General features: G+C 38.8%; 3 protein-coding genes across 4 annotated transcripts; 1 reads left to right on the top strand and 2 right to left on the bottom strand.

Moving 5' to 3' along the window:
- Positions 1–142: 142 nt before the first annotated feature.
- zfat (zinc finger and AT hook domain containing) lies at positions 143–11,852 on the top strand. Of its 2 annotated transcripts, none has more exons than XM_065260919.2 (16): positions 143–286; positions 3,067–3,228; positions 3,416–3,679; positions 4,553–4,729; positions 4,807–4,957; positions 5,972–7,260; positions 7,346–7,578; positions 7,661–7,745; positions 7,823–7,972; positions 8,682–8,855; positions 9,406–9,494; positions 9,603–9,741; positions 9,851–9,975; positions 10,485–10,605; positions 10,688–10,836; positions 11,241–11,852. In XM_065260919.2, the coding sequence occupies exons 1-16, from the start codon at positions 277–279 to the stop codon at positions 11,469–11,471; spliced, it is 3,549 nt and encodes a 1,182-aa protein (XP_065116991.1). In that variant the 5' UTR covers positions 143–276; the 3' UTR covers positions 11,472–11,852. The 2 variants fall into 2 exon arrangements, with proteins under 2 accessions (XP_065116991.1, XP_065116990.1); XM_065260918.2 differs by lacking the exon at positions 143–286 and adding an exon at positions 1,672–2,115.
- Positions 11,853–11,905: 53 nt separating this feature from the next.
- On the bottom strand, positions 11,906–13,986 carry rbfa (ribosome binding factor A). The gene is made up of 7 exons (XM_065245631.2): positions 13,650–13,986; positions 13,528–13,558; positions 13,057–13,227; positions 12,852–12,964; positions 12,690–12,774; positions 12,516–12,592; positions 11,906–12,425 (listed from the first exon to the last, which is right to left on the bottom strand). Exons 1-7 carry the CDS (start codon positions 13,802–13,804, stop codon positions 12,050–12,052), a joined length of 1,008 nt encoding a protein of 335 aa, XP_065101703.2. The 5' UTR covers positions 13,805–13,986; the 3' UTR covers positions 11,906–12,049.
- Positions 13,987–16,793: 2,807 nt separating this feature from the next.
- adnp2a (ADNP homeobox 2a) lies at positions 16,794–23,279 on the bottom strand. Its single transcript, XM_065245630.2, has 4 exons — positions 23,002–23,279; positions 22,600–22,717; positions 21,364–21,456; positions 16,794–20,309 (listed from the first exon to the last, which is right to left on the bottom strand). Exons 2-4 carry the CDS (start codon positions 22,705–22,707, stop codon positions 17,676–17,678), a joined length of 2,835 nt encoding a protein of 944 aa, XP_065101702.2. The 5' UTR covers positions 22,708–22,717; positions 23,002–23,279; the 3' UTR covers positions 16,794–17,675.
- Positions 23,280–23,313: the final 34 nt, after the last annotated feature.

Raw genomic sequence — 23,313 nt, 5'->3', positions numbered from 1 at the left:
TGTTATCCACGGTTTTTTCCTCCATCATCAGCAACTTTCATGAACGCACACGGCCGCACGTAGAAGGCGGGATCCTGTTACCATGACAATTACGTCAATATTAGTGTCGGGTAACTAAAGGTCAAACTAAAGACAAGCCAGAGACGGAAGGAAACAGGCTCGGAATGGCGGAGACTAAAGATTTTTTGCAGCAAAAGCCGGAGGAAATCACAGTTATAAACTGTGTCTTTATCGCGTGAATGGCGGTGCTTTGTATAAACCGTACAGGATACTCATATGTTACGAGGTACTGGTGCGTCGGAAAGGACAGCCCATGCTAGTTTTGTCTGTAAATTAGAGCAAAGCTTTAGAGCATAGCTACCGTTAGTTAGCCGTGGTTTGTTTCACCGTTTAGAAGCATGATGACTTTTGTTCGCTATCATTTTTGTGTTGCAAACAAACCGAACGCCTGAAAGGCTTTAGATTGCTTTTGTTAGGGTTAAAGGCAGTTTCGCTGTGCAATACTGCTGTGGCTTGACTGCTTGCTTCCTCTTCACCCAACTTGGTAGCTGGTAGCAGCATAGGCTTATTTGGTTCAAGTTGCTGTTCGTTATTTCAACACTTTAAATGTGTTGTTCGGTCTGTAAATGAACTGATTTTTTTGAGCATGAAGTAAGAAACATGCAAGAAACGTCTTGCATTTTTATTTTGTTGTCTTAAACTCCGGTCGCATATGTTATTTGTGGTGATGCTTGTGGACATTGCACTTCCAGTTGTTGTTCTTGAATAACTTGTGTTTATGGTGAAATTTTACCTTTGTCAACGTACTCATGTTTGTGATTTGTTTGTATTGAATGTCTGTAATTTGGACCAAGGCAGTGTTAAAATGTGCAAGGTCTTCATCTTCATTGCGCTCCCTTTGTCATTGACGTGAAGGAGAGGACCTTTAACTTTCAACTCCGCTTTTGCTGTTTTTTTCAGTTCGCATATAGACTGTAGGGGGCAGCACACTCGCCACATTTTCCCCAGTTTGGTTTAATCAAATTTCTTTGGTATTTCTTTATTAGAATGGAAGTTATATTTGTTTATTTGTATGTTTAAAACTGGTTGTTTGTGATTGTAAACATCCCCGACTGGAAGCTGTGCTATACGTTAAAAGGCTTTCAGTTGGATGTTTGCTGTCATCGTCCAGTTCTTGCCTCTGTGATCCAGTTGCATCACTAAAACGCTTGTTACAAACATAGATGTATCTTAATAAATAGCATCATAGATGTATCTTAATAAATTAATTGCAAATTAATTAAAAAAATATTAATGCATTTTTTAAAGAGTTCCCTGGTGTTGTATCTGAATATATTAAGATCTCTAAACGTTTTGCTGTAGTAAACTTGGTAATATTCCAGTGTAGTCACTGTAAACATCCTACACTCAGCTGTAATCTGCAAAAAAAGGGCTGGGGGGAGGGTGTTTGCTGTGACTGAGTGGAGAATCTCTGTGATGAAATTAATTTAATGAATGTAATAAAATGATGCAATAAAGAAAACAATGCTGATGATAAAATTCTTGTTAATATGTTTTTGGTTTTATTTCATTTTCATATAAATTATATTATAATTTTCCCAAAATAAACTACACTTTATTTCTAATCAGAGTAATGTGCCTTATTATTCATGTTTTATGTCTATTTAAAATAATTGAGTGAATTTTTTTGTTCCCTTATGAATATATTTCATTGTATTTCTGTATTGATACACATCAGAGAGCCTTTAATTTTTTTAACTAGATTTTAATGGATATTTAGGTTTAACTAATGTTCATTTTGTGGTTTGAATTTCATATTTATTTCTGAATGTCACATTACTGATTTCAAGAACACACCATTTACTTTTAACCTCTAAAATCACCGGACTCCGTGCAGCAGATGGCGCGCGCTTGCACAAAGGCATATTTATGCTCGAGGACGAAGATCCATCCGCCATATTTGTTAACGCAGATTCGACAGAAACCTCGCAGTACTAATTCTAGTATAATGAATTCGTTTAGGCTGAGATCTAGATATAAAAACAAAGATCGAAATCATTTTCGCTGTGTTTTTACTGATTATTAATTTAAAAATAATGGACCCCGTGCATGCAGGTAAGTGTAAAGATGATTTTTTTTGTTTGCACCTTCAAAGAAACGGCTAGTTCGGATGATCCGATAAGGAATCGAATAAGTTAGGTAAACCTAGCAACGTACACCAGCAACTTCGAGAAGGGTTGGTTAAAATGCTAGGGAGAAAGAGCTGTTACAGATATCTGGGTTTCACCTTCAGGAAGTTTCTGTAAAGGCTTATTCCGTGACCGTTACCTTAGAGAAAACACGAAACTGGCCTTGACTTTATAAAAATCCAGTAGATGTAACTTACTGGAAGTATAACTTACTGAATAACTTTAATAGTTGCTTTCCATAGGTATGGACGGCATGTATAATGCAACTAAAGTTATCAAAAATCACCAGATTGTTTTCAACAACTGAGTCTGCCCCATGCAAACTTTAGTAACGAGATTATCAAATGTATTGTTATATCAAAATAAATACCTTAATTTTAAGACACTGCTTCACTTCTAATTAAACTATAAATAGGACAAACTTATTATTATCTGTGTCATGTCAGTGCTGGTGATAAAATGCCTTATTTTTTAATGCCCAATTTTAAATGTAATATGTATAGCCCTCTTATTTTGAAAGGCGTCCGTGATGTCATGTCATGGAGGTCCCAGTCAACCTCAGATTACGGGTTGCAAAAAGAAAAAATCTATTAAAACCCTTACCAAGATTTTAAACTTTGTTTAGACACACAATTAATAATTGGAATAAACATCCAAATTTTAAAATAAAATAGCTATGTAACGTTAGACCTTTTTTCCAAGTATGGAACACTGTATGTCATCATACTTCTTATATAATATTTATAATAAGATACTATTTGGTATGATTAAATGAGGAGACTTTTAAGCTGTTAATCACTATCTTAAGAGAAATAATCACTTTTCATTTAAATTAACTTTAATTTTAAATCACTTTAACCACTTTTTGTATTTACAGAAAGTGCTACGGTCTTCATGTGCAAAATATGCAACTTATTCTCTCCCAGTAAATCACTGCTGCTGTCTCATGTTACTGAGACCCACACCAGTGAAGGTGGTGACCCCGATACATTTATTGTAGCACTCAAGCCTTTAACAACTCAGCAACCACAGAGCTCAGGTAAGCAACACAAAAGTACAGGTGTAGTCTACCTACACTTGGCCAAATACAAGATGACATCCAAGATGATTTAACTTTAATTCATAGCTTCCCAATGATCTATACTGTCTTCCTTTTAAAGTAATTATAAAAGCATGTTTGTATTTTAGAAGACAATTATTTATTTCGTTTTTTGTTTATCATGCAGATGTTGTTAAAAGAAAACGTGGAAGACCGAAAGGCTCCACAAAGAAAGTCCGACTAGAAGATGTTCTCTTGGAGAAATCACCTGATCGGCAGAAGAAAGACTCCACTAATATCCAGTCAGTTAGTGTAGTTGAAGAGCAGTGTGAGGATGGCAGTGATCTGGAGTGCAAGAAATGTAATCGCAAGTTTAGCAACAAAAGACAAATTTCCAAACACATTTGCTTTGTAGGACTCAAAGACCCTGCTGAAGAGGACGAGAACAATGGTAAAATAATGACTATAGTTAATGTTTCAGCTCTTTTTACTGTCTGAACTGTTATATAGATGTCACACATTTTAAACATATTTTTGTGTTCTTGAAACACAAACAGGGTTTCCACGGGTCCTTAAAAATTGAAAGTTTGTGAATCTGGGGGAAAAAATTCAAGGCCCTGGGAAGTTTTTGAAAATATACATACATTGATACAGGTCATTGAAAGTACTTGAATCTATTTTATGCAAGAAGTTTTCTGGAAAAAATCCATATAATTTCCTGTGTAGTGTAGGATAAATTATGGATAATATCATAAAAATTCTAGACTTTCTAAGCACACGTGCTAAACTGTTCGCTTTAAATGCTTATATCTTCTGTATGCGAATGTTGATTCATATCAAAATGCTTTTTTGCATACCGGTAGTTGTGTTTGACACATGAAAACGTCTCGAGTTACATATGTAACTGTTATTCCCTGAGAAGGGAACGAGACGCCGTGTAACGTCGTCTTTGGCAATATTTCAGATAGCGATGTACTTATTGGCTCCCACGTCACCCTGTCTTTGTCGTTAAGCCTCACCATTGGTTGAATTTGATATACACATTCAGACGCACTTGGAGGCGTTCCCCAAAGTGTCACCGCAGTGATGCAGCACGAGTTCCCTTGAAAGGGAACTGTAACAATGTATCTTTTAAAAGGTAACACGATGTAACCTTGCTCTCGCTTGAAATGTTTTCCCACATTTAGTCCTTGAATTTTAGGGTATTAGACCTGGAAAGTCCTTGAAAGGTCCTTGAATTTGAAGTTAACTAAGGTGTGTTAACCCTGACAAAGAAAATACTGTACTCTATATTAATTACCCACCTGTCACCTCTGTTGATTAGGCAATAATTCTGATGGCAATAAAATGGATGACGGCGATGAAGACAAAGAGCGGACACCAAAGAAAGCTCGAGCAATGCGGATGGAAAAGGTGTCAAGCGCAAAGGACCCAGAGTCAGCAAACGCCAGCAAAAACCCTATTATTAGTGTCGTCCTTACCAGCTACGAGGCCATTCCAGGTGAGATATTTATGTCAGATGCACTAATGGATTGGTAATCTTTTTAAACTAATACTGTAGGTGTTGCTGTAATGCAGGTGCCTCTAAAATAGTTCCTATTGAAGCCACTCCAGCTGAGCCATCCACCCAGACAGATCCACCTGAGGTTTCCCAGGAGGCATCATTGAAAAGGGGATACCAAGAATATGCTATTCAGCAAGCTGTTTATGAAGTGCCCCTAAAATCCAGGTAACAATTTGAAGTGTTTGACTTTTAGTTTCACTAACCTCAAAATTTTTTGCATTTACAGAATTTAATGCAGGATAAAGTAGGACATTTTGCCATAGTGTTACTGCATTATTATAAGGGGAAAAATCCAATCATTTGACCCAAATGGCAGAAACCAAACAGCATGGCGAGGGATTCTTGCGCGTTCAGTCGTTTCCAGTGCTTACTGATAACGTTTTGGCTTCATGTAATTTGGGTAGTTTTATCTGAATCCAAAAGATAAAATCTCGCTTTGTATAATACAAATCGGATTGATTATTACTTTTTAACACTCACAGAATTTGGATGGATGTTTGTTTATTTTGGTTGAACTCTAGTATTACACTCGTTCATTCGGTTTTCAGAGTTGCACATGATCCACGTATAGGCCTTTAAATTTATATACAGGTCAATGAACGTAAGCTAATCAGTATTGGTCGCTTCCAGAGGTTGGACTATACGCTTAAAATGGCCACTCCATGCTTTTTTCATTTCTAAACATTCTTAATTTAGTAGCCTTAAAGGGTGACACTTAATTATTACAATAGTTATTTCTAGATGTCACTTCCACTATCATAAGAATAACCTGAACAGTTTTCAAATAATAGCAATGGCTAATCATGCCATAGTTGCCTATGTACACCTAGAGGTTGAGACTTAGCGTATTTAGAAAGGTCAGATAACACTTACATGTTACTCTAAACGGAAATACATATTGTTAGCATCCACAATGACTTGCCCTATCATAGACCATTACCATTTCTTTCTACAGGCAAATCCTAGGGTTGTAGATGAACATAAAAAAAAATTCACTTACCACACGACATACCTTCTATGTAGATATCAGAGAACAATTTAACATTTTATTTCAATGCATTTTTTGGCACTTTTAAACATATTGCATGAGCAGTTAGTTGTATAAAATCTTGTTGCATTTTTAATCATCTTGATGAATTATTTAGTAAACTGATGATTCCCAATTATATCTTGACACAGGTTAGGACAAACACAGCTTAAAATCTTCACCTGTGAATACTGCAATAAAGTCTTCAAATTCAGACATTCGCTACAGGCCCACCTAAGAATCCACACCAACGAGAAACCTTTCAAGTGCACGCAGTGCGACTATGCCAGCGCCATAAAGGCTAACCTTAGCGTCCATATGCGAAAACACAGCGGGGAGAAATTCAGCTGTGACCAGTGCTCATTTAATTGCCTCAGTAAAGGACACCTCAAAGTGCACGTGGAGCGAGTGCACCAGAAAATCAAGCAACACTGCCGTTTCTGCAAGAAGAAATATTCGGATGTGAAGAACCTCCTCAAACATATCCGTGAGACTCACGACATGACGGATGAGAAGGTAAAGGAGTCTTACGACGAGTACTCGCTCCAGACCAGGGCAGGCAAACGACAGCTTCTTTACAACTGTGAAATATGCGACCGCAAGTTCAAGAACAAGCTTGAGCGTGATCGTCACATGGTGGTGCACGGCAGCAAAAGACCCTTTGGCTGTGAGCTGTGCGATCACGGATCGACCAAGTTTCAGGCCCTGCAAGCCCATATCCGAAAGCACCCCTTCATCTACGTGTGCGCTATTTGCCAGCAGAAATTTGTCAGCTCGGTGCAACTGAGAGCACATCTCCGAGAGTTACACCCGGAGATGGATGAGTCAACAGCTTTTGCGGACTCCATCAACTCCAGCTTTTGCCTGCTTAAACCAGGTGATGATATCCAAAAGGACATGCTGAACCAGGATGAGCTAGAGATCACCGAAGAGCTCTCTCAACTCAATGCCCAGGAGTTGTTAACTACAGAAGGGAGTGTCATGGGACAAGAGGAACCCGAGTCACAAAGCTCAGTTACTTTACTCATACAGAACCAACAAGAGGGTTTTCCACCTACAGACAGTATTAACCCGGCCAGTGAGACATCTGGAATATCACAAACACCAGAGATACCCTGTGAAGATGTAAATGAACAGACACTCCAAAAAGATGCACTTAAAATAGATTGTCGTGTGGCAGAAGATCAGGATCCTGCACAGGAAACTATGCCCTTGCCTTCAGAAAGTAGCTTCATATCAAATGCACCCGTTTCAGCTCTTCAAACTACAAATGTTCAACAAACTACCACTGGTGTTAATGGCGAGGAAGACTTCAGTTCAGAGCAAGAAGAAAAATCGGCATTCAAGCAGATTGTAGAGCAAATGCAAAACAGGCCGCTCAACATGGAAGTGTTCGAAAGGATTCGGAAAGTTTATGGAGATCTTGAATGTGAATACTGTGGTATGAAGTTCCCAATGCAACTACTTGATTTTAACTTTATTTCATTTATTCTCTTTATAATCTCTCTATGCACTTCTCTCAACAGGTAAGCTTTTCTGGTATCAGGTGCACTATAACATGCATGTGCGAACACACACAAGAGAACACCTTCATTACTGTTCCCAGTGCAGTTATTCTTCCATCACTAAAAACTGTCTGAAGCGACATGTTATACAGAGACATTCTGACATTTTGCTCAAGTGTCCCTTTGAAGGATGCCAGTACTGTACCCCTGACAAATACAAGCTTCAGGCTCATCTCAAAACGCACTCGGACATTGTGAGTCCTGGTAATCTTTAATCTTTTTAAAACACTGGCAGAAATGTGCCTTTTTTAATAAATCAAATGTTATCATCCTTAGGTCAAAAAAAGTTTTACGTGCCCTGTATGCCAGGAATCTGTTTCGGAGGATAAAGTTAGATCCCATATCAAAAATAACCATCCAGGTAAGAGAGGCAATGTAGCACACTGCGATGTTACACAAAAACGACAAATAATTAATGGAGGTGTCCTTGCTGTGTAGATGTGTCGATGAACCATGTGTCAGAAGCGCTGGGAATACGTGTACACGTGAAGGGAGTGATTGGGAAGAGAGCTTCCAAGTGTCCATACTGTGACTGCTTCTTCACAAGGAATGGGTCAGATCTTCAGCAGCACATATGGGCTCATGAAGGTGCGTTTTATGTTTCTTTATTAAAAAGTTCAATAATTCTGATACCTAAGAGTAGGGATTGCTTTCCTGCACCTCAGTCGGTAGAACAATAGCAACACCAAGGTCGTGTGTTCGAACTCCAAGGAAAGGTGCACATTAATAAACATTTAAAAGGAAAATATTATGCCCATTTGTACAAGATGTAATATAAGTCTCATGTGTGCTTAGCATGTGTCTGTGAAGTTTCAGCTCAAAAACCCCACAGATCATTTGCTATAGCATGTCCAAAGAGCAGAAAACGCTGTTTACATGTGTGTACCTTTAATAGCAAATACTTTGTTACCAACAGGCAGTGAGGACTTTCGGTTAAAAATAGATCTGATTCCTGTGAATACAGTCTCCGATAATAGTATCTTTAGCTCTACAACGTGCTAACAAACGCATTTAAAAAAGCTTTTGGGTAAAATTAAGTAGAGTCAGTCAGTGGCCGGGGGAGGGGCTTTATCAGTGTGATGTCACATTGACAAAAGAATCAAAACAACATGTCTAATGAGACTGCTATGGTTTAATTGGGATAAAAAAGTAGGAGAGGGTCGATTTTTTTTTTTTTTCATTAAAGGGTTGTAGTGTTTGCACACAGCCAACACATGTTTATGTCCAGACACCTTTTTAAAGCTGTAAGTATCATGTAAATAAATAATAAATAATTGTGCTCTGTTTATATCTCCAGGATTGAAACCATACAAATGTTCGCTGTGTGATTATGCCTCAAGAAGTAAAAGCAACCTCAAGGCTCACATGAATAGACACAGCACTGAGAAAACACATCTCTGTGACCTCTGTGGAAAAAAGTTCAAGTCTAAATGCACTCTGAAAAGCCATAAACTTATGCACACAGCAGATGGTAAGTCACCTAGCAGGGTTGTTGGGCTACTGCTGTATTTGCAGTGAAATAAACAAATATAAAATCTTTCTTCTTCAGTTTTACTTTTGCCAGTATGGTTTAAAGTAACCAGTGGATTGTTGACAGTAAGTTACTGTGAAATAGGATTAATGTAAAGAACATTCTGTGAAAGTATGTATTTAAAAATAAGACCATGTCAAAGATCAATTGTGAAATCAGTGCCAAAAATTTAACTTTGTGGCACGTTATCTCAAAATTAGATAAGGGGAGATTATGGGTAAAAAACAGGCAACAATATGCATGGAAATTACTAAAAAAAAATCAAATTTCTTTTATGATACACCAAAACTTCAGCAACAATTTGTTTTCATCATTCATGACATCATTCATTACATTAATTTGATGGAAGCAGACTAGAATTGTCAAATTCTGCTTTTTTATGCATATTCACTTTGTCGATAACAAAACAATGGGTGTCTATTGATAAGCTTTGGCAATTTCTTTAAGAAATCAAATAATACGCAGCTAATTAAAATCTATAATGTTGTAGGAAAACAGTTCAAATGCACCGAATGCGACTTCACTGCTGCACAGAGACCACATCTTCTCCGTCACATGGAGCAACATGCCTCATTCAAAGTAACAACGGAAAATACCCATTTCCATTCTAGTAATGCTAATCACATCTGTCTTTGTTTCATTGTGTCCTGCAAGTAACACCAAGACAAAATCTTTTCACCGTTACAGCCTTTCCGTTGTGCACACTGCCACTATTCATGCAACATATCGGGCTCCCTGAAAAGACACTACAACAAGAAGCATCCCAACATGCAGTACACCAATGCTGGAACAGGGGTGGCCACTTCGGAAACCGTCATGGAGCAAGGTAAGTTTTTCCTTTTAAATCACTAACCTACATTAAAACAGGAGGCTTGATAAATATAATACATGTTAGGTTGAAGATAAGCACAGCTGATGTGTGTATGTGATGTCAGGTGGAGTGAAATGTCCTGTGTGCAATTACGTCTATGGCACTAAATGGGAAATGAACAGACACCTGAAGAGCAAACATGGTCTCAAAGTTGTGGACTGTGACAGTCTGAGTCTGAATCAGTGGGAGGTGAGTGTCTTCATTTTGACATGATAAATTTAGCCGAGTAATTTTAGCCAATTAAAAGCGTTGACCCGAAACTTAACACAATCAAACTGTCTTAATTCACAATATATTACCAATGTATTAGGGATGCATAACGATTAACCGCCATTAATCTATAGCAGAATAAAAAATTTTGTTTACATCATTTATGTGTGTGAACTGTGTATAATAATTATGTATATATTAATATGCACACACACATACATGTATAATTTTAAGAAAAAATATACATTTTAATAAATTAAGTATTTATATATAATATAAATTATACATAAATATACAAATGTATATACACATGTAAACATTTCTTAAATATATACATGCATGTGTATGCATTTATCTTTACAAAGTTATTATACACAGTTCGCACACATAAGTAAACAAAAACTTTTATTCTGCTATAGATTAATCAGGATTAATCCTTATGCATCCCTAGGTAGAATATTACGCTTACTGTCAATGTGTTAATTCAGGTAGTGGAGTCAGTGGAGGAGCCGGCCATGCAGTACCTTCATATAGCTGAGACTGAGGATCCACAGGGAACAGAGACTGCTGTATCAGCTCTGCAGGACCTACGCTTCAACATGCAAAATGGTCAGCATGTGCACCCGAAGGAACAGTTACCTAATATCTGTAAAACTTATATTTAAACTGAACCCTTGTCTTGTGTGTTCAGCTGTTGTGTCTGGCACAGCAGGAGAGAGATTAGACCCAGCATCTGTCAACATCCTCCAGCAGATCATTGAACTGGGCTCAGAAACCACTGATGCTACAGTGGCATCTGTTGTTGCCATGGCTCCTGGTACAGTTACTGTTGTCGAGCAGGTAAGTGTAATAAGTATTTGGATACAGACAAATTGTCCTTAACAAAATGCACATTATGGGGCGGTTTCCTGGACAGGGTTTATCCTAGTCACAGCCCAAAATGCATGTTTGAGCTGCCTTAAATTAAAAACATCTTGCACTGACATATCTTAATATATCAGTCTAAAAAAAATTTTTGTTTAAGGTTTGTTGGTAAAAATACTTTAATGTCCTAAAATAACTCAAGCCTAGTCTTGGATTAATCTAAACCATGTCTGGGAAACTGCCCTTATGCCATTCAATGATACCTTGGTAGTTTGCTGTTGACTCTGTAACACACAAGGTTTAACTTCTTCAAGTTACAAAATGTTTTAAATAACTGTATTGCCTCTAAAAATTGTATATTATTTGTCTTGGCATTTGAGGTGGCGGAGGAGGATCAGCAGACCAACCATGCCATGATGATCCAGGATGCACTGCAGCAGGCATCTGTTGGACTTGGAGAAGAGCACCATCTAGTGGTGTCTTCAGATGACATGGAGGGTATCAAAACGGTCACTGTATATACACAGGGTGAAGATGCTTCGCAGTTTATAGTCTACGTTCAAGAAGCAGTTCAGGAGGCTGTGCAATCTGAGGAGACCACCACAGAGTAGTTGGTGTACTGGTAAAAGTTATAGGATTATACAAACTGCTTACTCAAATAATTTAAGGTATATATAACAGTCATACTGTACCAATATACAGTATTGTAGGGACCCAACAGGAGCAGTGACCAGATATGGCTTAATATTAACAACTGCCAAATGACCTTATTAAGCATTTTAGTCAATCCACAGCCTTGTAAACAAGACGCAGAAGTTGTAGCCTTCACATATTTTTTACCGTATAATTTTGTGTGATTTTTTTGTGCATCAGCATGTATGCACCTAACAGAGTTACTGTGTCACTCTGCCTATCAACCTTTGTAGTTTTTATATGAAACTCCCATACAGTGTATGGCTATCCGTAGTAATAAACAGAGTTATTTAATGGTTGTGTTGACTAAGACACCTTATTACATGTTCTGTGTGAATGCTATACTAATTAATCAGTGAATCTCACACTAAAACAGTCTACTAATCCATCATATGTCAGATTTATATATTTATATGTCATATACACATATATATGCCCACAATTTATCAATTTACAAAGTCCTCTACACAGTGCAAATCACCAAATTATTAATTATTTAGTCCCTCCTGTTGTCTTCTGCCATCAGCTGTGAGATCTGGCTATCCAGCAGGCTTTCTTCACTGTTGTCCAGTTCCTCTTTTTCATCTTTCTGAAGACTCCTGGCTAGCAGGTAGTCTTTTGGTGTGATGTCATCATCCTTCATTGATCTGGATTTAAGTTTCTTTTTCTCTACGAGTTTTTGCTTTCTGATGTCCGCCAGTGTATTCAGCTGCTCCTGAGTTAGCCCTCCTGCTGCAGAGCTCGGTGTATAAGAGTCTCTCAACCCCTTGTCCCGTTTATAAGCTTCAATCTGTTTGTGAAGTGCATCGTGATCAACCCCAAACAACACGGGTCTTTTCTTTTCTTCAGAGTCCAATGGATGCAGTCTGGCCCTTTGGGAGATTATTACGGAGTTAAAAAATTATATATAAAAAAAAATGAAATACAAAAACTGTATTCTGTTTTGTTAACACCTGTCTTACCCAACATCGTTGATGGATAAATGGTCCGTTTCATCTTCACCTGAACCATAATCTGCGATCTTGAGAAGGTTTTCAATCTAATGAAGGACAGTTAAGTATCCTTTATACGTGAAAATAATACAATAATTGAATGAATCACTAAAAACTCTATAAAGCGAAAATGTGGTCTGTTACCTCCATCATTGCAGCATATTGTTTATCTCTAATAAATACCACAGGAGGAACAATGCCAAGGATTTGGTGCGATATGAGAAGGTATCTGAAACAATAAAACAAATGTTGTAATTATGTTCATCCCTTAATACCAAATATAAGTGTAAACTAAAAGATGTATACCGTATACGAGGAGCACATTTGTCTAAAGCCTGTTGAATTTGACGATCTTGTTCAGCAGACAAACTTGTCTTCCAGTATATTCGACAAGAAGAGAAATCTGGTGGGAGTGAAACCTTACATAGACATGGACAGACAGTTAGGAGCAATACTAAAAAGCACAGTGCATATATGGGGTGTATGATTATTTAGATGCAAACAATCTTACTTTGGATATTTGTACATTGTAGGCAGGGATCTCTGAGTTGACTTCATATGAGGTCAGCAAGTCAGTCACTGCTTTGAACACAATGTTGTTCAATGTTCTTACACGAACACTATCCTCTTGTTTTTTCTTCTTTGTTGGTTTCAGAAAGTCGGGCTGACCTAAAGGTGTAGACTGAACATATAAAATGACTGAATGCGTATTACGATCTCTTATGATTGGCGAATTGATTTATAATGGAAGTTTAACTACAAAATTGCAAGATGTGACGAGACCACGATGTGAAGGTCAATTTGTGATTTACTATGGTTTCACTACAAATAAAACTAAAACTACTGTTAAACCATGGTTAATTCTAGACAATCATAATGATCAAATGTACTGCATTATTGTAATGAGTTGTTAAGGATAAAAGCGTCTGCTAAATACATTAACGTATGTCAATTTCTAAAATATTCAAGGGTAATCGCTTACCTGTATAGGAGTGACATACCAATGCTTTTTCCTGTAAAAACAAAACATATCGAACACTTTATTTAGCAACTTTATGAACAGAACCAGCTGTTTCATAAGCAGTGTACAAAATGATGACTTACTTCTTATTGGCCAGCATCTTCATCAGTTTGTTAGCACCAGATAGACAGGCTGAGCTGTGAATACTCCTTTCTTTAAACGTTATTAACAAAGACAGTATTTCGGGTCGGGCTGTTATATTACGGATCATTTTTGGGATTCTATTTACAGCCAACATATTTACTAAATTGGTTTGTCCTGCACGCGCGTTGACCTGGAGAGTACATCGACAGCACTCGTCTGAATGCACTGCTAAGGCAGGAGTAATTGAAAGCAGATTAAATCGATCGGAATGACTGAGATTCCCTCCAGTTCAATTCGCATACTCTTTCGTGCTTAAAAGTATTAGACATTAACTGTTATTATGTTAAAATAAGTATCCATAAAGTAATCAGATGGTCTACTTTAGAAAATCAAAGTGCATTTTCCCACACACCAACGCAACCCTTTACCCACAATTCTTTGCGAGGAGTTTTGTAATGCGTCATTAATTAACTTAATTTGGTTAATGTAAACAATACACAAGAAAAGCTGAAATCCATTCATACACATTTTTGAAGAAACATTTAAATTGTTAGAATTTGTGATGTTATAAAACAGTATATTGTTTGCAAACTTTAAAAAATGGCTACACTGTAAACTTTTAGCCTTTTTATTATGTTTTGCGATATTATGGCTGCGTCCAAAAGCTAGGCTCGCTGCCTCATGAAGCAATGTCTGTGTCTCAATCAGCTCTCTTGTTCAGTAGTCAGGGCACTGATCAGGGAGTCTGACATTTTAAGGGCTGTCTCAGGCCCTGTCCCAAATGGTGCACTTCATGAGGACTTTCTGGCTCATGGTCTTAAATTGTGCGGGTTCACATAGTCCAGGAGTCCAGGGTGTCCCATTTGTCATTTTAACGCTCCAAAGTGCACTCATCAGCGCCACCCTTTGATGCGAAGCCCGCACTGCTGCAGGCTCCACACATTTTACCAACCCAGAAGTCCTTGCAAAAGAGCAGACGGATGGGAGGAGTTCACACTGATGGGCAACTTCTCTTCCTACTTCTGGCATGACGCTTGACTCCGGTGCGCCCTCATGGACATCAAGGGTCCCTAAGGTCTGCACTACATGATGTCATCAAAGTGTGGACTCCATTTTGGACAGGGCCTCCATCGCAAAATCCTTCCAGTGCACTGAAACGTTCATTCTCTAAAAATGCTACATTCCCCCAACAATGCAACGCAGTGAGCACTGATGGTTCCTACAGTATGTTCCATTACGGGAAATCACAAGACCTTTTCTGAAGCTCACCAACCAAAAATTGCGTGAGCCAACTTCAACTTAATGGCCCTGTCCCAAATGGCACACCCGGACTTGTGGACTTCCTCAGAGTCCACACTTGGTTGACATCGGCCCTGTCCTAAATGGCGCACTTCATGTGAACTCTCGTGGCCTTAAAATGCGTATGCTTGCTTAAGTCTACGAGTCCGTAGGGTGTCCCATCTGTTATTTTTGCACTCTGAAGTGTGCTCATCAGCGCCCACTTTGAACCCTTGATGCAGTCTTTGCAAAGCCTGCACTGCAGCAGGCTTCACGCACTTTACCTACCCAGAAGTCTTTGCGAAAGAGCAATCAGGTCAATCAGACGATGGAAGGGAGGAGTTCACACTGATGGGATACTTCTCTTCCTATTTCCGGCGTGGTACATGAGTCTATCTCAAAATACAACTCCAGTGCGCCCTCGTGGACTCACAACAAGGGTTCCTAAGGTCTGCACTACATGATTTCATCAAAGTGTGGATTCTGAGGAAGTCCATAAGTCCAAAGTGTGCCATTTGGGACAGGGCCATCATAGAGTGCAGACCTTAAGGACTCTTGACGCGAGTCCAGAGAGCGCACCGGCACCTGAGTCATATTTTGGGACAGACTCCGAGTGTCCTGCCGGAAATAGGAAGAGAAGTTGCCCATCAGTGTGAACTCTTCCCATCCGTCATCTGATCGATCTTTCGCAAGGACTTCTGGGTAGGTTAAATGTGTGGAGCCTGCAGCAGTGCGGGCTTTGCCAGATCAAGGGTGCAAAGGGGGCGCTGATGAGCACACTTCGGAGCATAAAAATGACATATGGGACACCCTACGAACTCGTAGACTGGCCCTGCGTTCCAGTTCGTTTTTTTATGAACTTCCCTCGCTAACTTCACTCAGTCTCGTTCACTCGGATGTACGTCATTGCTTACGTTGTACAAGTGCCCACTCCTGCTAGAACACTTAAAGTGGGTTCAAATGGATCGCCCTAAGCCCTTGATCACATGGAAAGTGGAGACCGCCCCCTCCATGTGCAAAGCGCGAGTTGCTGAAGTGACGTCACAATCGTGTTGCATTGTGGGATATGAAGCTGAATGAAGTGTACATATGAAGCAGACTCGCTCCCTCGGTCAAAATCGAGGGAGCGAGGGTCTGTCCATACAAACTTCCCTCGTCCACTTGACGAAGTGGAACGCACTTCAAAATGGCGACAGGGATTCCCCCGAGGGGAAGTGCTTAGGGAAGTTTGCGAGTGTGTGTCTAAAACTGGAGTGGAACGCACCCTAAGTGAACACGCGCAATTTAAGGCCATCAGACCGAAAGTCCACACGAAGTGTGCCATTTGGGACAGGGTCATTGATGGTGCCTATGTTCCCTTACCAGAAATCACGTGACCTTTTCTGAAAATCTCCAACCGAAAATTGAGCATAACTAATCCCATATTTGAAAGCCACAATACTAATTTTTCACTAGAAATGCAATTAAATGTGAAAATACCACTTTATTGTAAATAAAGTGGTATTTTCACATTTAATTGCATTTCTAGTGAAAAATTAGTATTGTGGCTTTCAAATATGGGATTAGTTACGCTTCTTGGCTGCCATTTTATTTTTTTCAAACTCATTCAGGCTCAACCAATCATATTACCTGTGCGTACCCACACATACAGTTATGGGACAAGACAATAAAGGTATCCCAGGAGACAGAAAGTAAAGCAAACATGGGTTTGGACGTGCCTTGACATGCTGCCTCCAAAGGCAGCATTTTAGAGCTTTCGGACGCCGCCATGTCTATGTCCCTATATCTTTTGCTACACACTACAATTCATATACTTTCCTATATCAAACAGTATACATATTTTTAAAGCATAGTATAAGTAGGTGAATTGATCAATTATTTTATTTGTAAAATGTCACAAAGTGTCACATTACATACAAATGAAAGGGATAGTTTACCAAAAAAATAAAATTCTGTCATCATTTACTCACTCTCATGTTGTTACAAACCTGCATACATTTCTTTGTTTTGATCAACACAAAAGAAGGTATTTTGAGAAATGTTTGTAACCAAACCCTTCGTGGACCCCATTCACCTCCATTGTAGGAAAAATGAATACTATGAAAGTAAATGGGGTCCACAAACGGTTTGGTTACAAACATTTCTCAAAATATCTTCCTTTGTGTTCATCAGAACAAAGAAATTTATACAGGTTAGGTTATATGCCAATCATTTACTTGGTGAAACATTTATTTATTTCAAGATGCAAATACAACTGCAAACCTTAAAGAGTGAGCACTGATGGTTTACATCTTTACATCTTGAAAAATATTTACAGTGTATTATATGATAAACAAAACGGACATAAAACAAAGTGTCCCTCTCAGTGATACAGCTTTTAAATTCTAGTTTTTGCCAGTTAGTAGAAAGTTACCAGGCCTTCACTTGTTAAAATTATAATACAAAATGTTAGATGCAGAACTGTTTTACTACACAACACCCTAAATATATTGTGCAAGCGTAAAAAAACAACTTCAATATAAAATAAGCTAAATTGAGTGTTTTTATCTTAGAGTTTTTTTACAGTTTAACACAATTATCCTATGAACTATATACATCACAAATACAAAAATGTATGGTGGGGAGAGTCTGTGATCAAAATTTGTTTTTTATCACAAAACAACAAAGACCACAGCCAAGAGTCAAATCATGTCATAAATGTGTATATCAATTCATTTTATAAATAAACATCTTGCAATGCTTGCATCCTAGTTTGAATATGCTCTATACAAACATGTCACCTGTTTAGTTATTTCAGTTTTCAGTTTTTTCACAGGCTGCACCACTGGAATAAACAGATTGTGTTGCAACCTGTTCACGTCGTTCATTTTGAACCCGAGCAATACAAAAGTCTTTTTCTTCTGGATTGCTTTCAAGCACTTTGTAAGCTTGGTATTAAAATGAGCCTTTACATCACCTTTGTTTATGTACAAACGAGAAGCAAGCAACTCCATTTCAATCTTTGTCACGTATGGCTTGCGATGGAAGTACCTTGAAAGGAACTCTTTTCTGTCTTCGAAAGATGTCATTTCCATTCCTGTTGGGTCCAAGACAAGTTCAACTGGAGCTGGAGGGTCTTCTGGCGCTGTATTTTTTGAAACTGCAGCTGCGTTTTTGGAAACTGCCGCTGCATTTTTTGAAACTCCCGCTGCATTTTTGGAAACTGACGCTCTATTTTTGGAAACTTTCCTTCTGCTTCTCTTCTCTCCAGTAGACTCTCTTTTTGGCTTGACACAATCCACTTTATTCTCAGAGATCACTTCTGAAGAGTTTCCAGTCTGAACAGGAGTACATAAATCCACATCAAGGCATCCCATCGTATCTGGGTTAAGTTTCCTCTCTGCCTCTTTGACTGCTTTGGGAGCACAACGACAGCGCTGCACGTGAATGGAAATGGTTTTTGGTGTTGATTTTTCAGTGTACACTCCATAACAATATATGCATTTGAAAGCAGGAGTTTTCAGTATTGCATGAACGGTGGGAACGACGTGGTGCTCCGATTGAAGATGCTGCTCGTATTCTTCAGAAGTCTCGAACTTCACCGGACAGAATTGACAGTTGGTAGGTGTTGCCTTTAATGTGGTTGGGTATTCTGCCTTATCTGGATACATTTTAATGTATATTTTCTCCTGAAAGCTCGTGATCAGTGCCAGGTTGAGCTCTCTGTTATCAAGCAGGTCTTTGGGCACATCTGTGTTTAGATTAAAGGTAGTAAACATCAGGTTGCCCTTTTCGTCACAGTCAAGACTAAACTGCTCTTTTATGAAATCTCGATTCTGCTTGATTGTGAGGCTGTGCTCTTTCGTCGAGTGATGCATTATTTGTTTGAACGAGTAAAACATCTGAGGGCAGAACAGACACTTCAAGCCATGCAACAAATGTTGAAAAATCCCCTGCTCTGTCAGCAAAATTTTGCACCTTAGACACTTGACGGTGGAATCGTTATGTTTTTTCAAAAACGGAGCAAGCACAGCCAACTCGTTCGGTACAGCATTTCTATTGATTGCCCTCTGAATGGTAGGCATAAGACCAGCGGGCACCACAGCTGAATTTGAAGGCTGGTTGACGTGAGGAGTGTTTTGTGTCAAAACTACTTGGGCAGGGTTGCCCTGGACAGGCACTGTGACCTGCACCGGTGCTAAAGTGTAGGTCGGAACGCCATTGACCTGGTTGCCTGTGGGAATGAGACGCACGGATTGAGAGGCTATGAGAGGAGATCTGGGAACTGTATGATTTAGTTGAAGACCTGGAGTAACAAGAATGGGCGGACGCACACCCATTTCGGCTGGAAGGTTGACCTGTAGACCAGGTGGAAAAACGACCTTCTGAGCTTGCTGAGGCTGTGGTAACCTGGGCATGGTCATAGTAATGGGTACTGTGTTGTGTGTGCTTTGTGACATGTTTGGCATCATCATATTAATTGGCTTTCCTATCTGTGAGCTTGGCAACACTTGTGGCAATCCAGCAGAGGGCTGCTGCTGCCTGTTCTGAAGCGTAGTCAGTGTTGCGCCTGAATATAAGGCTTGTGTTTGTGGGGACAGAAACATTTGCCCTGCACCAGGAGAGCAAAACAAAGCGGCCGTGTTGCTTGGTCCAGCCATGAGTACGGTGCCATTAGACTTGGATATACCATTTCCATTCGTTTGTTGCATCTGCTGTTGCATGTAGTTTGATCTCGCAACCAGTGTTACCTGCTGCATCGCTTTCGGCTTGAGGCTAAACAGATTCGGTTGTCTGGCGATTTGATTTGTGCAGTTCTTTTCGATTATAGAAGGCATTATCTGCCTGTTGAGGTCTTTGTGTTTCTCCGAACTCAAAATGTGATAGAGTAGATGCTCAATGGTCTCCGCTGGTAGTTTGCACACTTTACAGTGATATTTTACAGTACCATCGCGTTTTTGCTCACCCTCTTTCTTTTGTGTGCGATCCGGGCCAAGGCCAAAGTAATGGTCCAACTTCATAGCATAGTGGTTTACCAAGACATGCTTCTTCATCACATACAGTAAAGAGTCATGATAGCCACATGTTGCGCATATATATCGGTCATCAGCTGCATCAGCGGAGATTGTAACTGACACAGTTTTTGATGTGTGGGCCAAAGAGGGTCTAGGGCTGTTTTGCACAGCAATGGCTTGGCCTTTTGAAGGAATGCCGTGAAATAACTTCATGTGTTGGTCTGTGACTTTTGGAGTGTCAACAAATGGGCAGTGGGGACACAGTAACAGACAGGCAAGGTCCAGCATGTGTTCGTGGCAGCGAAAAAGATGAGTTCTGAATCTAGTTACAGACTCGCTGCCATACCGACACAGATTGCAACACAATGCCTGGCTCCGGTATGGATGCTGCAGGACAAAAATAATTTTACAATTAATATTTCTTCAAAATGTTATTTAAAAACAGATATCTTTGGGGAATAAATGAAGACACATTAAATATACAGTAGTATAATTTATTATTCAATATAGAAAGTAAACTGTAAGTATATAAAAGTGCTGGTCATATAATTACAATATTATTAAAAAGTTGATTTATTTCACTAATTCCATTCAAAAATTGAAACTTGTGTATTAAATTCATTCATTAGACACAGACTGAAATATTTCAAATTTTTTATTTTATTTTAATTTTGATGATTATAACTGACAATTAAGGAAAATCCCAAATTCAGTATCTCAGAAAATTAGAATATTGTGAAAAGGTTCAATTTTGAAGATAGCCGATTAGAGTGTGGCACCAGGTAATTAACTCAAAACACATGCAAAGGCCTTTAAATGGTCTCTCAGTCTAGTTCTGTAGGCTACACAGTCATTGGGAAGACTGCTGACTTGACAGTTGTCCAAAAGAAGACCATTGACACCTTGCACAAGGGGGCAGGACACAAAAGGTCATTGCATAAAAGGCTGGCTGTTCACAGAGCTCTATGTCAAAGCACATTAATAGAGAGGCGAAGAGAAGGAAAAGATGTGGCAGAAAAAAAAGAGTCTGTATAATATAAACTCCTTTTCGTGTTTTCGAAATTTTACTACTTTTTCGCCTGCTGCACTCCAGTCTGCAACACAATTAAATTAAGCAAAGTTTTGGCTATAAAAGCAATTGTTTAATTAAAATATACAAGAAAATCTCCTCCAGTAAATGTTTTGGACCCACCAACATTTGTTTTGGCTTCCGACACCCATGATACTATAGTAGTATATAATGTAGTATTAACTACAGTGAATTGATAAACTATAGTAAACACTGTAGTAGTATGCTTTAATATTTACTATAGTCAAGTTTAAAAACATTGTAAAGTCTAGGAATTTTACTACAGTTGACTATAGTAAATACTTCAGTATTTTACATGTGGAAAAGAAAGAAAAACACTGAAAAGTGATGATTGGCTTTAAACAAAATCACCTTTTTTCTTTTTTTGCCAACATGACCGTCAGTGAAATCATCCCATTCTGTGCCGTTGAAACTTGCATCCCCAGTATCAAAGTCTTTGTATGTCTGTTGAAAAAATGTATTGAGACATTAGCGGAAATAACATCATAATGGTCAAGTGAAATTCCTATTATAAAACAGTTAGTTTAAGTCCTTAAAAGGGACATATCATGAAAATCTGACTTTTTTCATGTTCAAGTGCTATAATTGGGTCCTCCAGTGCTTCTGTTAAACTAGAAAATGTGAAACAGATCAACCCAGTAACTTAGTTTTGGTAAACCATTCTCTGCAAGCATAGAGACAGAGTGCAACACGTCATAACCTGAAAACCACGCCCACCGGGGGAAAAAACAACTGCACCCACTATAGGGAAACGTAGTCGGCGATCCACTTTTTTCTCCTTAAAGGCTGGGTTTTACGGCTTGACAGCTTATAAAAACGTATTTCTGGGTTTTTTGGCTTGTTAGCTGTACACCTTGTCACACAGCAGCTTTTATATAAGCCAGAAATGAAAAGGAGGCTTCTCGCAATACAAAGTCAATGGAGACTAATGGATTGTTTTCCCCCTGGTGGGCGTGGTTTTCAAATTAGCATAACGGCGCTCTGTCTCTATGTGAAAAAATAGGTAATTGAAATTTGGCTCCCTCTATCATGTCAGAAGGGGATAATTCCACCCCTTAATCTGGACTATCCAACCACGACACTGCCATTTAGTGCACAGAACAGCTCATTTGCATTTAAAAGGACACACCCAAAACAGCACATTTTTGCCCACACCTACAAAGTGGCAATTTTAACAAGCTATAATAAATTATCTATGTGATATTTTGAGCTAAAACTTCACATACGTACTCTGGAGACACCAAAGATTTATTTTACATCCTAGAAAAGTTTTGTGAAATGTCCCCTTTAAATCTGATTGGTCAATAGCTGTGTTATTTACTATGAAACACACCCCCATCGATTCTGTGTATCAGTGCGCAGCACCCTTAGCAACCAACCTAGCAATGTTAAAAACAATGTAAAACTTTTTGGTGCTGTTAACACATTTAGTTATTTATTTAAAGTTGCGTTTTTAATATTTTTCCTTTACATTTTGTATTATTGTAATGTTTCTAAAAACAATACATTAGCCTACTTGAAGGAGTTTTAAGCCGTGACTTATTTACGATATTCAGCACATCGTTTCTTATTGTTTACGTTATTTACCTCTATCAGTTCTTGACACTGCTGCATCCCAATGTCACTCAAAATACTTTTGACGCGTTTCCTCGGTCGTCTGAGTTCTGTCAGGTTCTTTACTGGAACCTGATACATTTTGACGATCCTGCATGTGAAAATTTTAATATAGAAAAAATATTAAATTATCACACACAACATTTCATAACAGAACAAACCACCTTTAGATAATCGTAACTGATCTACCTATATAACATGGTTATAATATGTTCAGTTTGTTGTAACTATGTACCAGTCTGTGATGCGCTTTCTGACACATCATTATTGTTCTTTTAAAACAAGCCCTGACCTTAAGTGCAATTCATAGGGGAAAACCTTTGTGTCGTCTGTAATTCACGCTAAGAATGACGTCTATTAGAAACCTGTGTCTACCTTGAATATTCAGGCACAAAGCTGCCGATTGAGTGGATGGATGTCCGTAGGTTTCTTCCGGCGTCACTGAAAGGCGCGCGCTATTGAATCTGCTACTTCATAGTCCGCGGCGTCTGAGTTTCGCTCAATCCGCCTTCTCTATCGCATCTGTGATCGTCTGCTGAAATTCAAGCCAAGCGCAATATTTTGCCACTTTTAATTGTACCTCACTAAAACATCATCCCACTCCTGCTGAAAAACATGGCGCACAGGAAGACAGGAAGTGACGTTGTCTAATTTACATATTGCATAGTGCAGCTCCACCAATGAATG

This window comes from Paramisgurnus dabryanus, chromosome 13 (genome assembly GCF_030506205.2).
Source record: "Paramisgurnus dabryanus chromosome 13, PD_genome_1.1, whole genome shotgun sequence".
In the NCBI taxonomy this organism is placed as follows: Eukaryota; Metazoa; Chordata; class Actinopteri; order Cypriniformes; family Cobitidae; genus Paramisgurnus; species Paramisgurnus dabryanus.
This window is presented reverse-complemented; position numbering and strand designations above follow the sequence as displayed.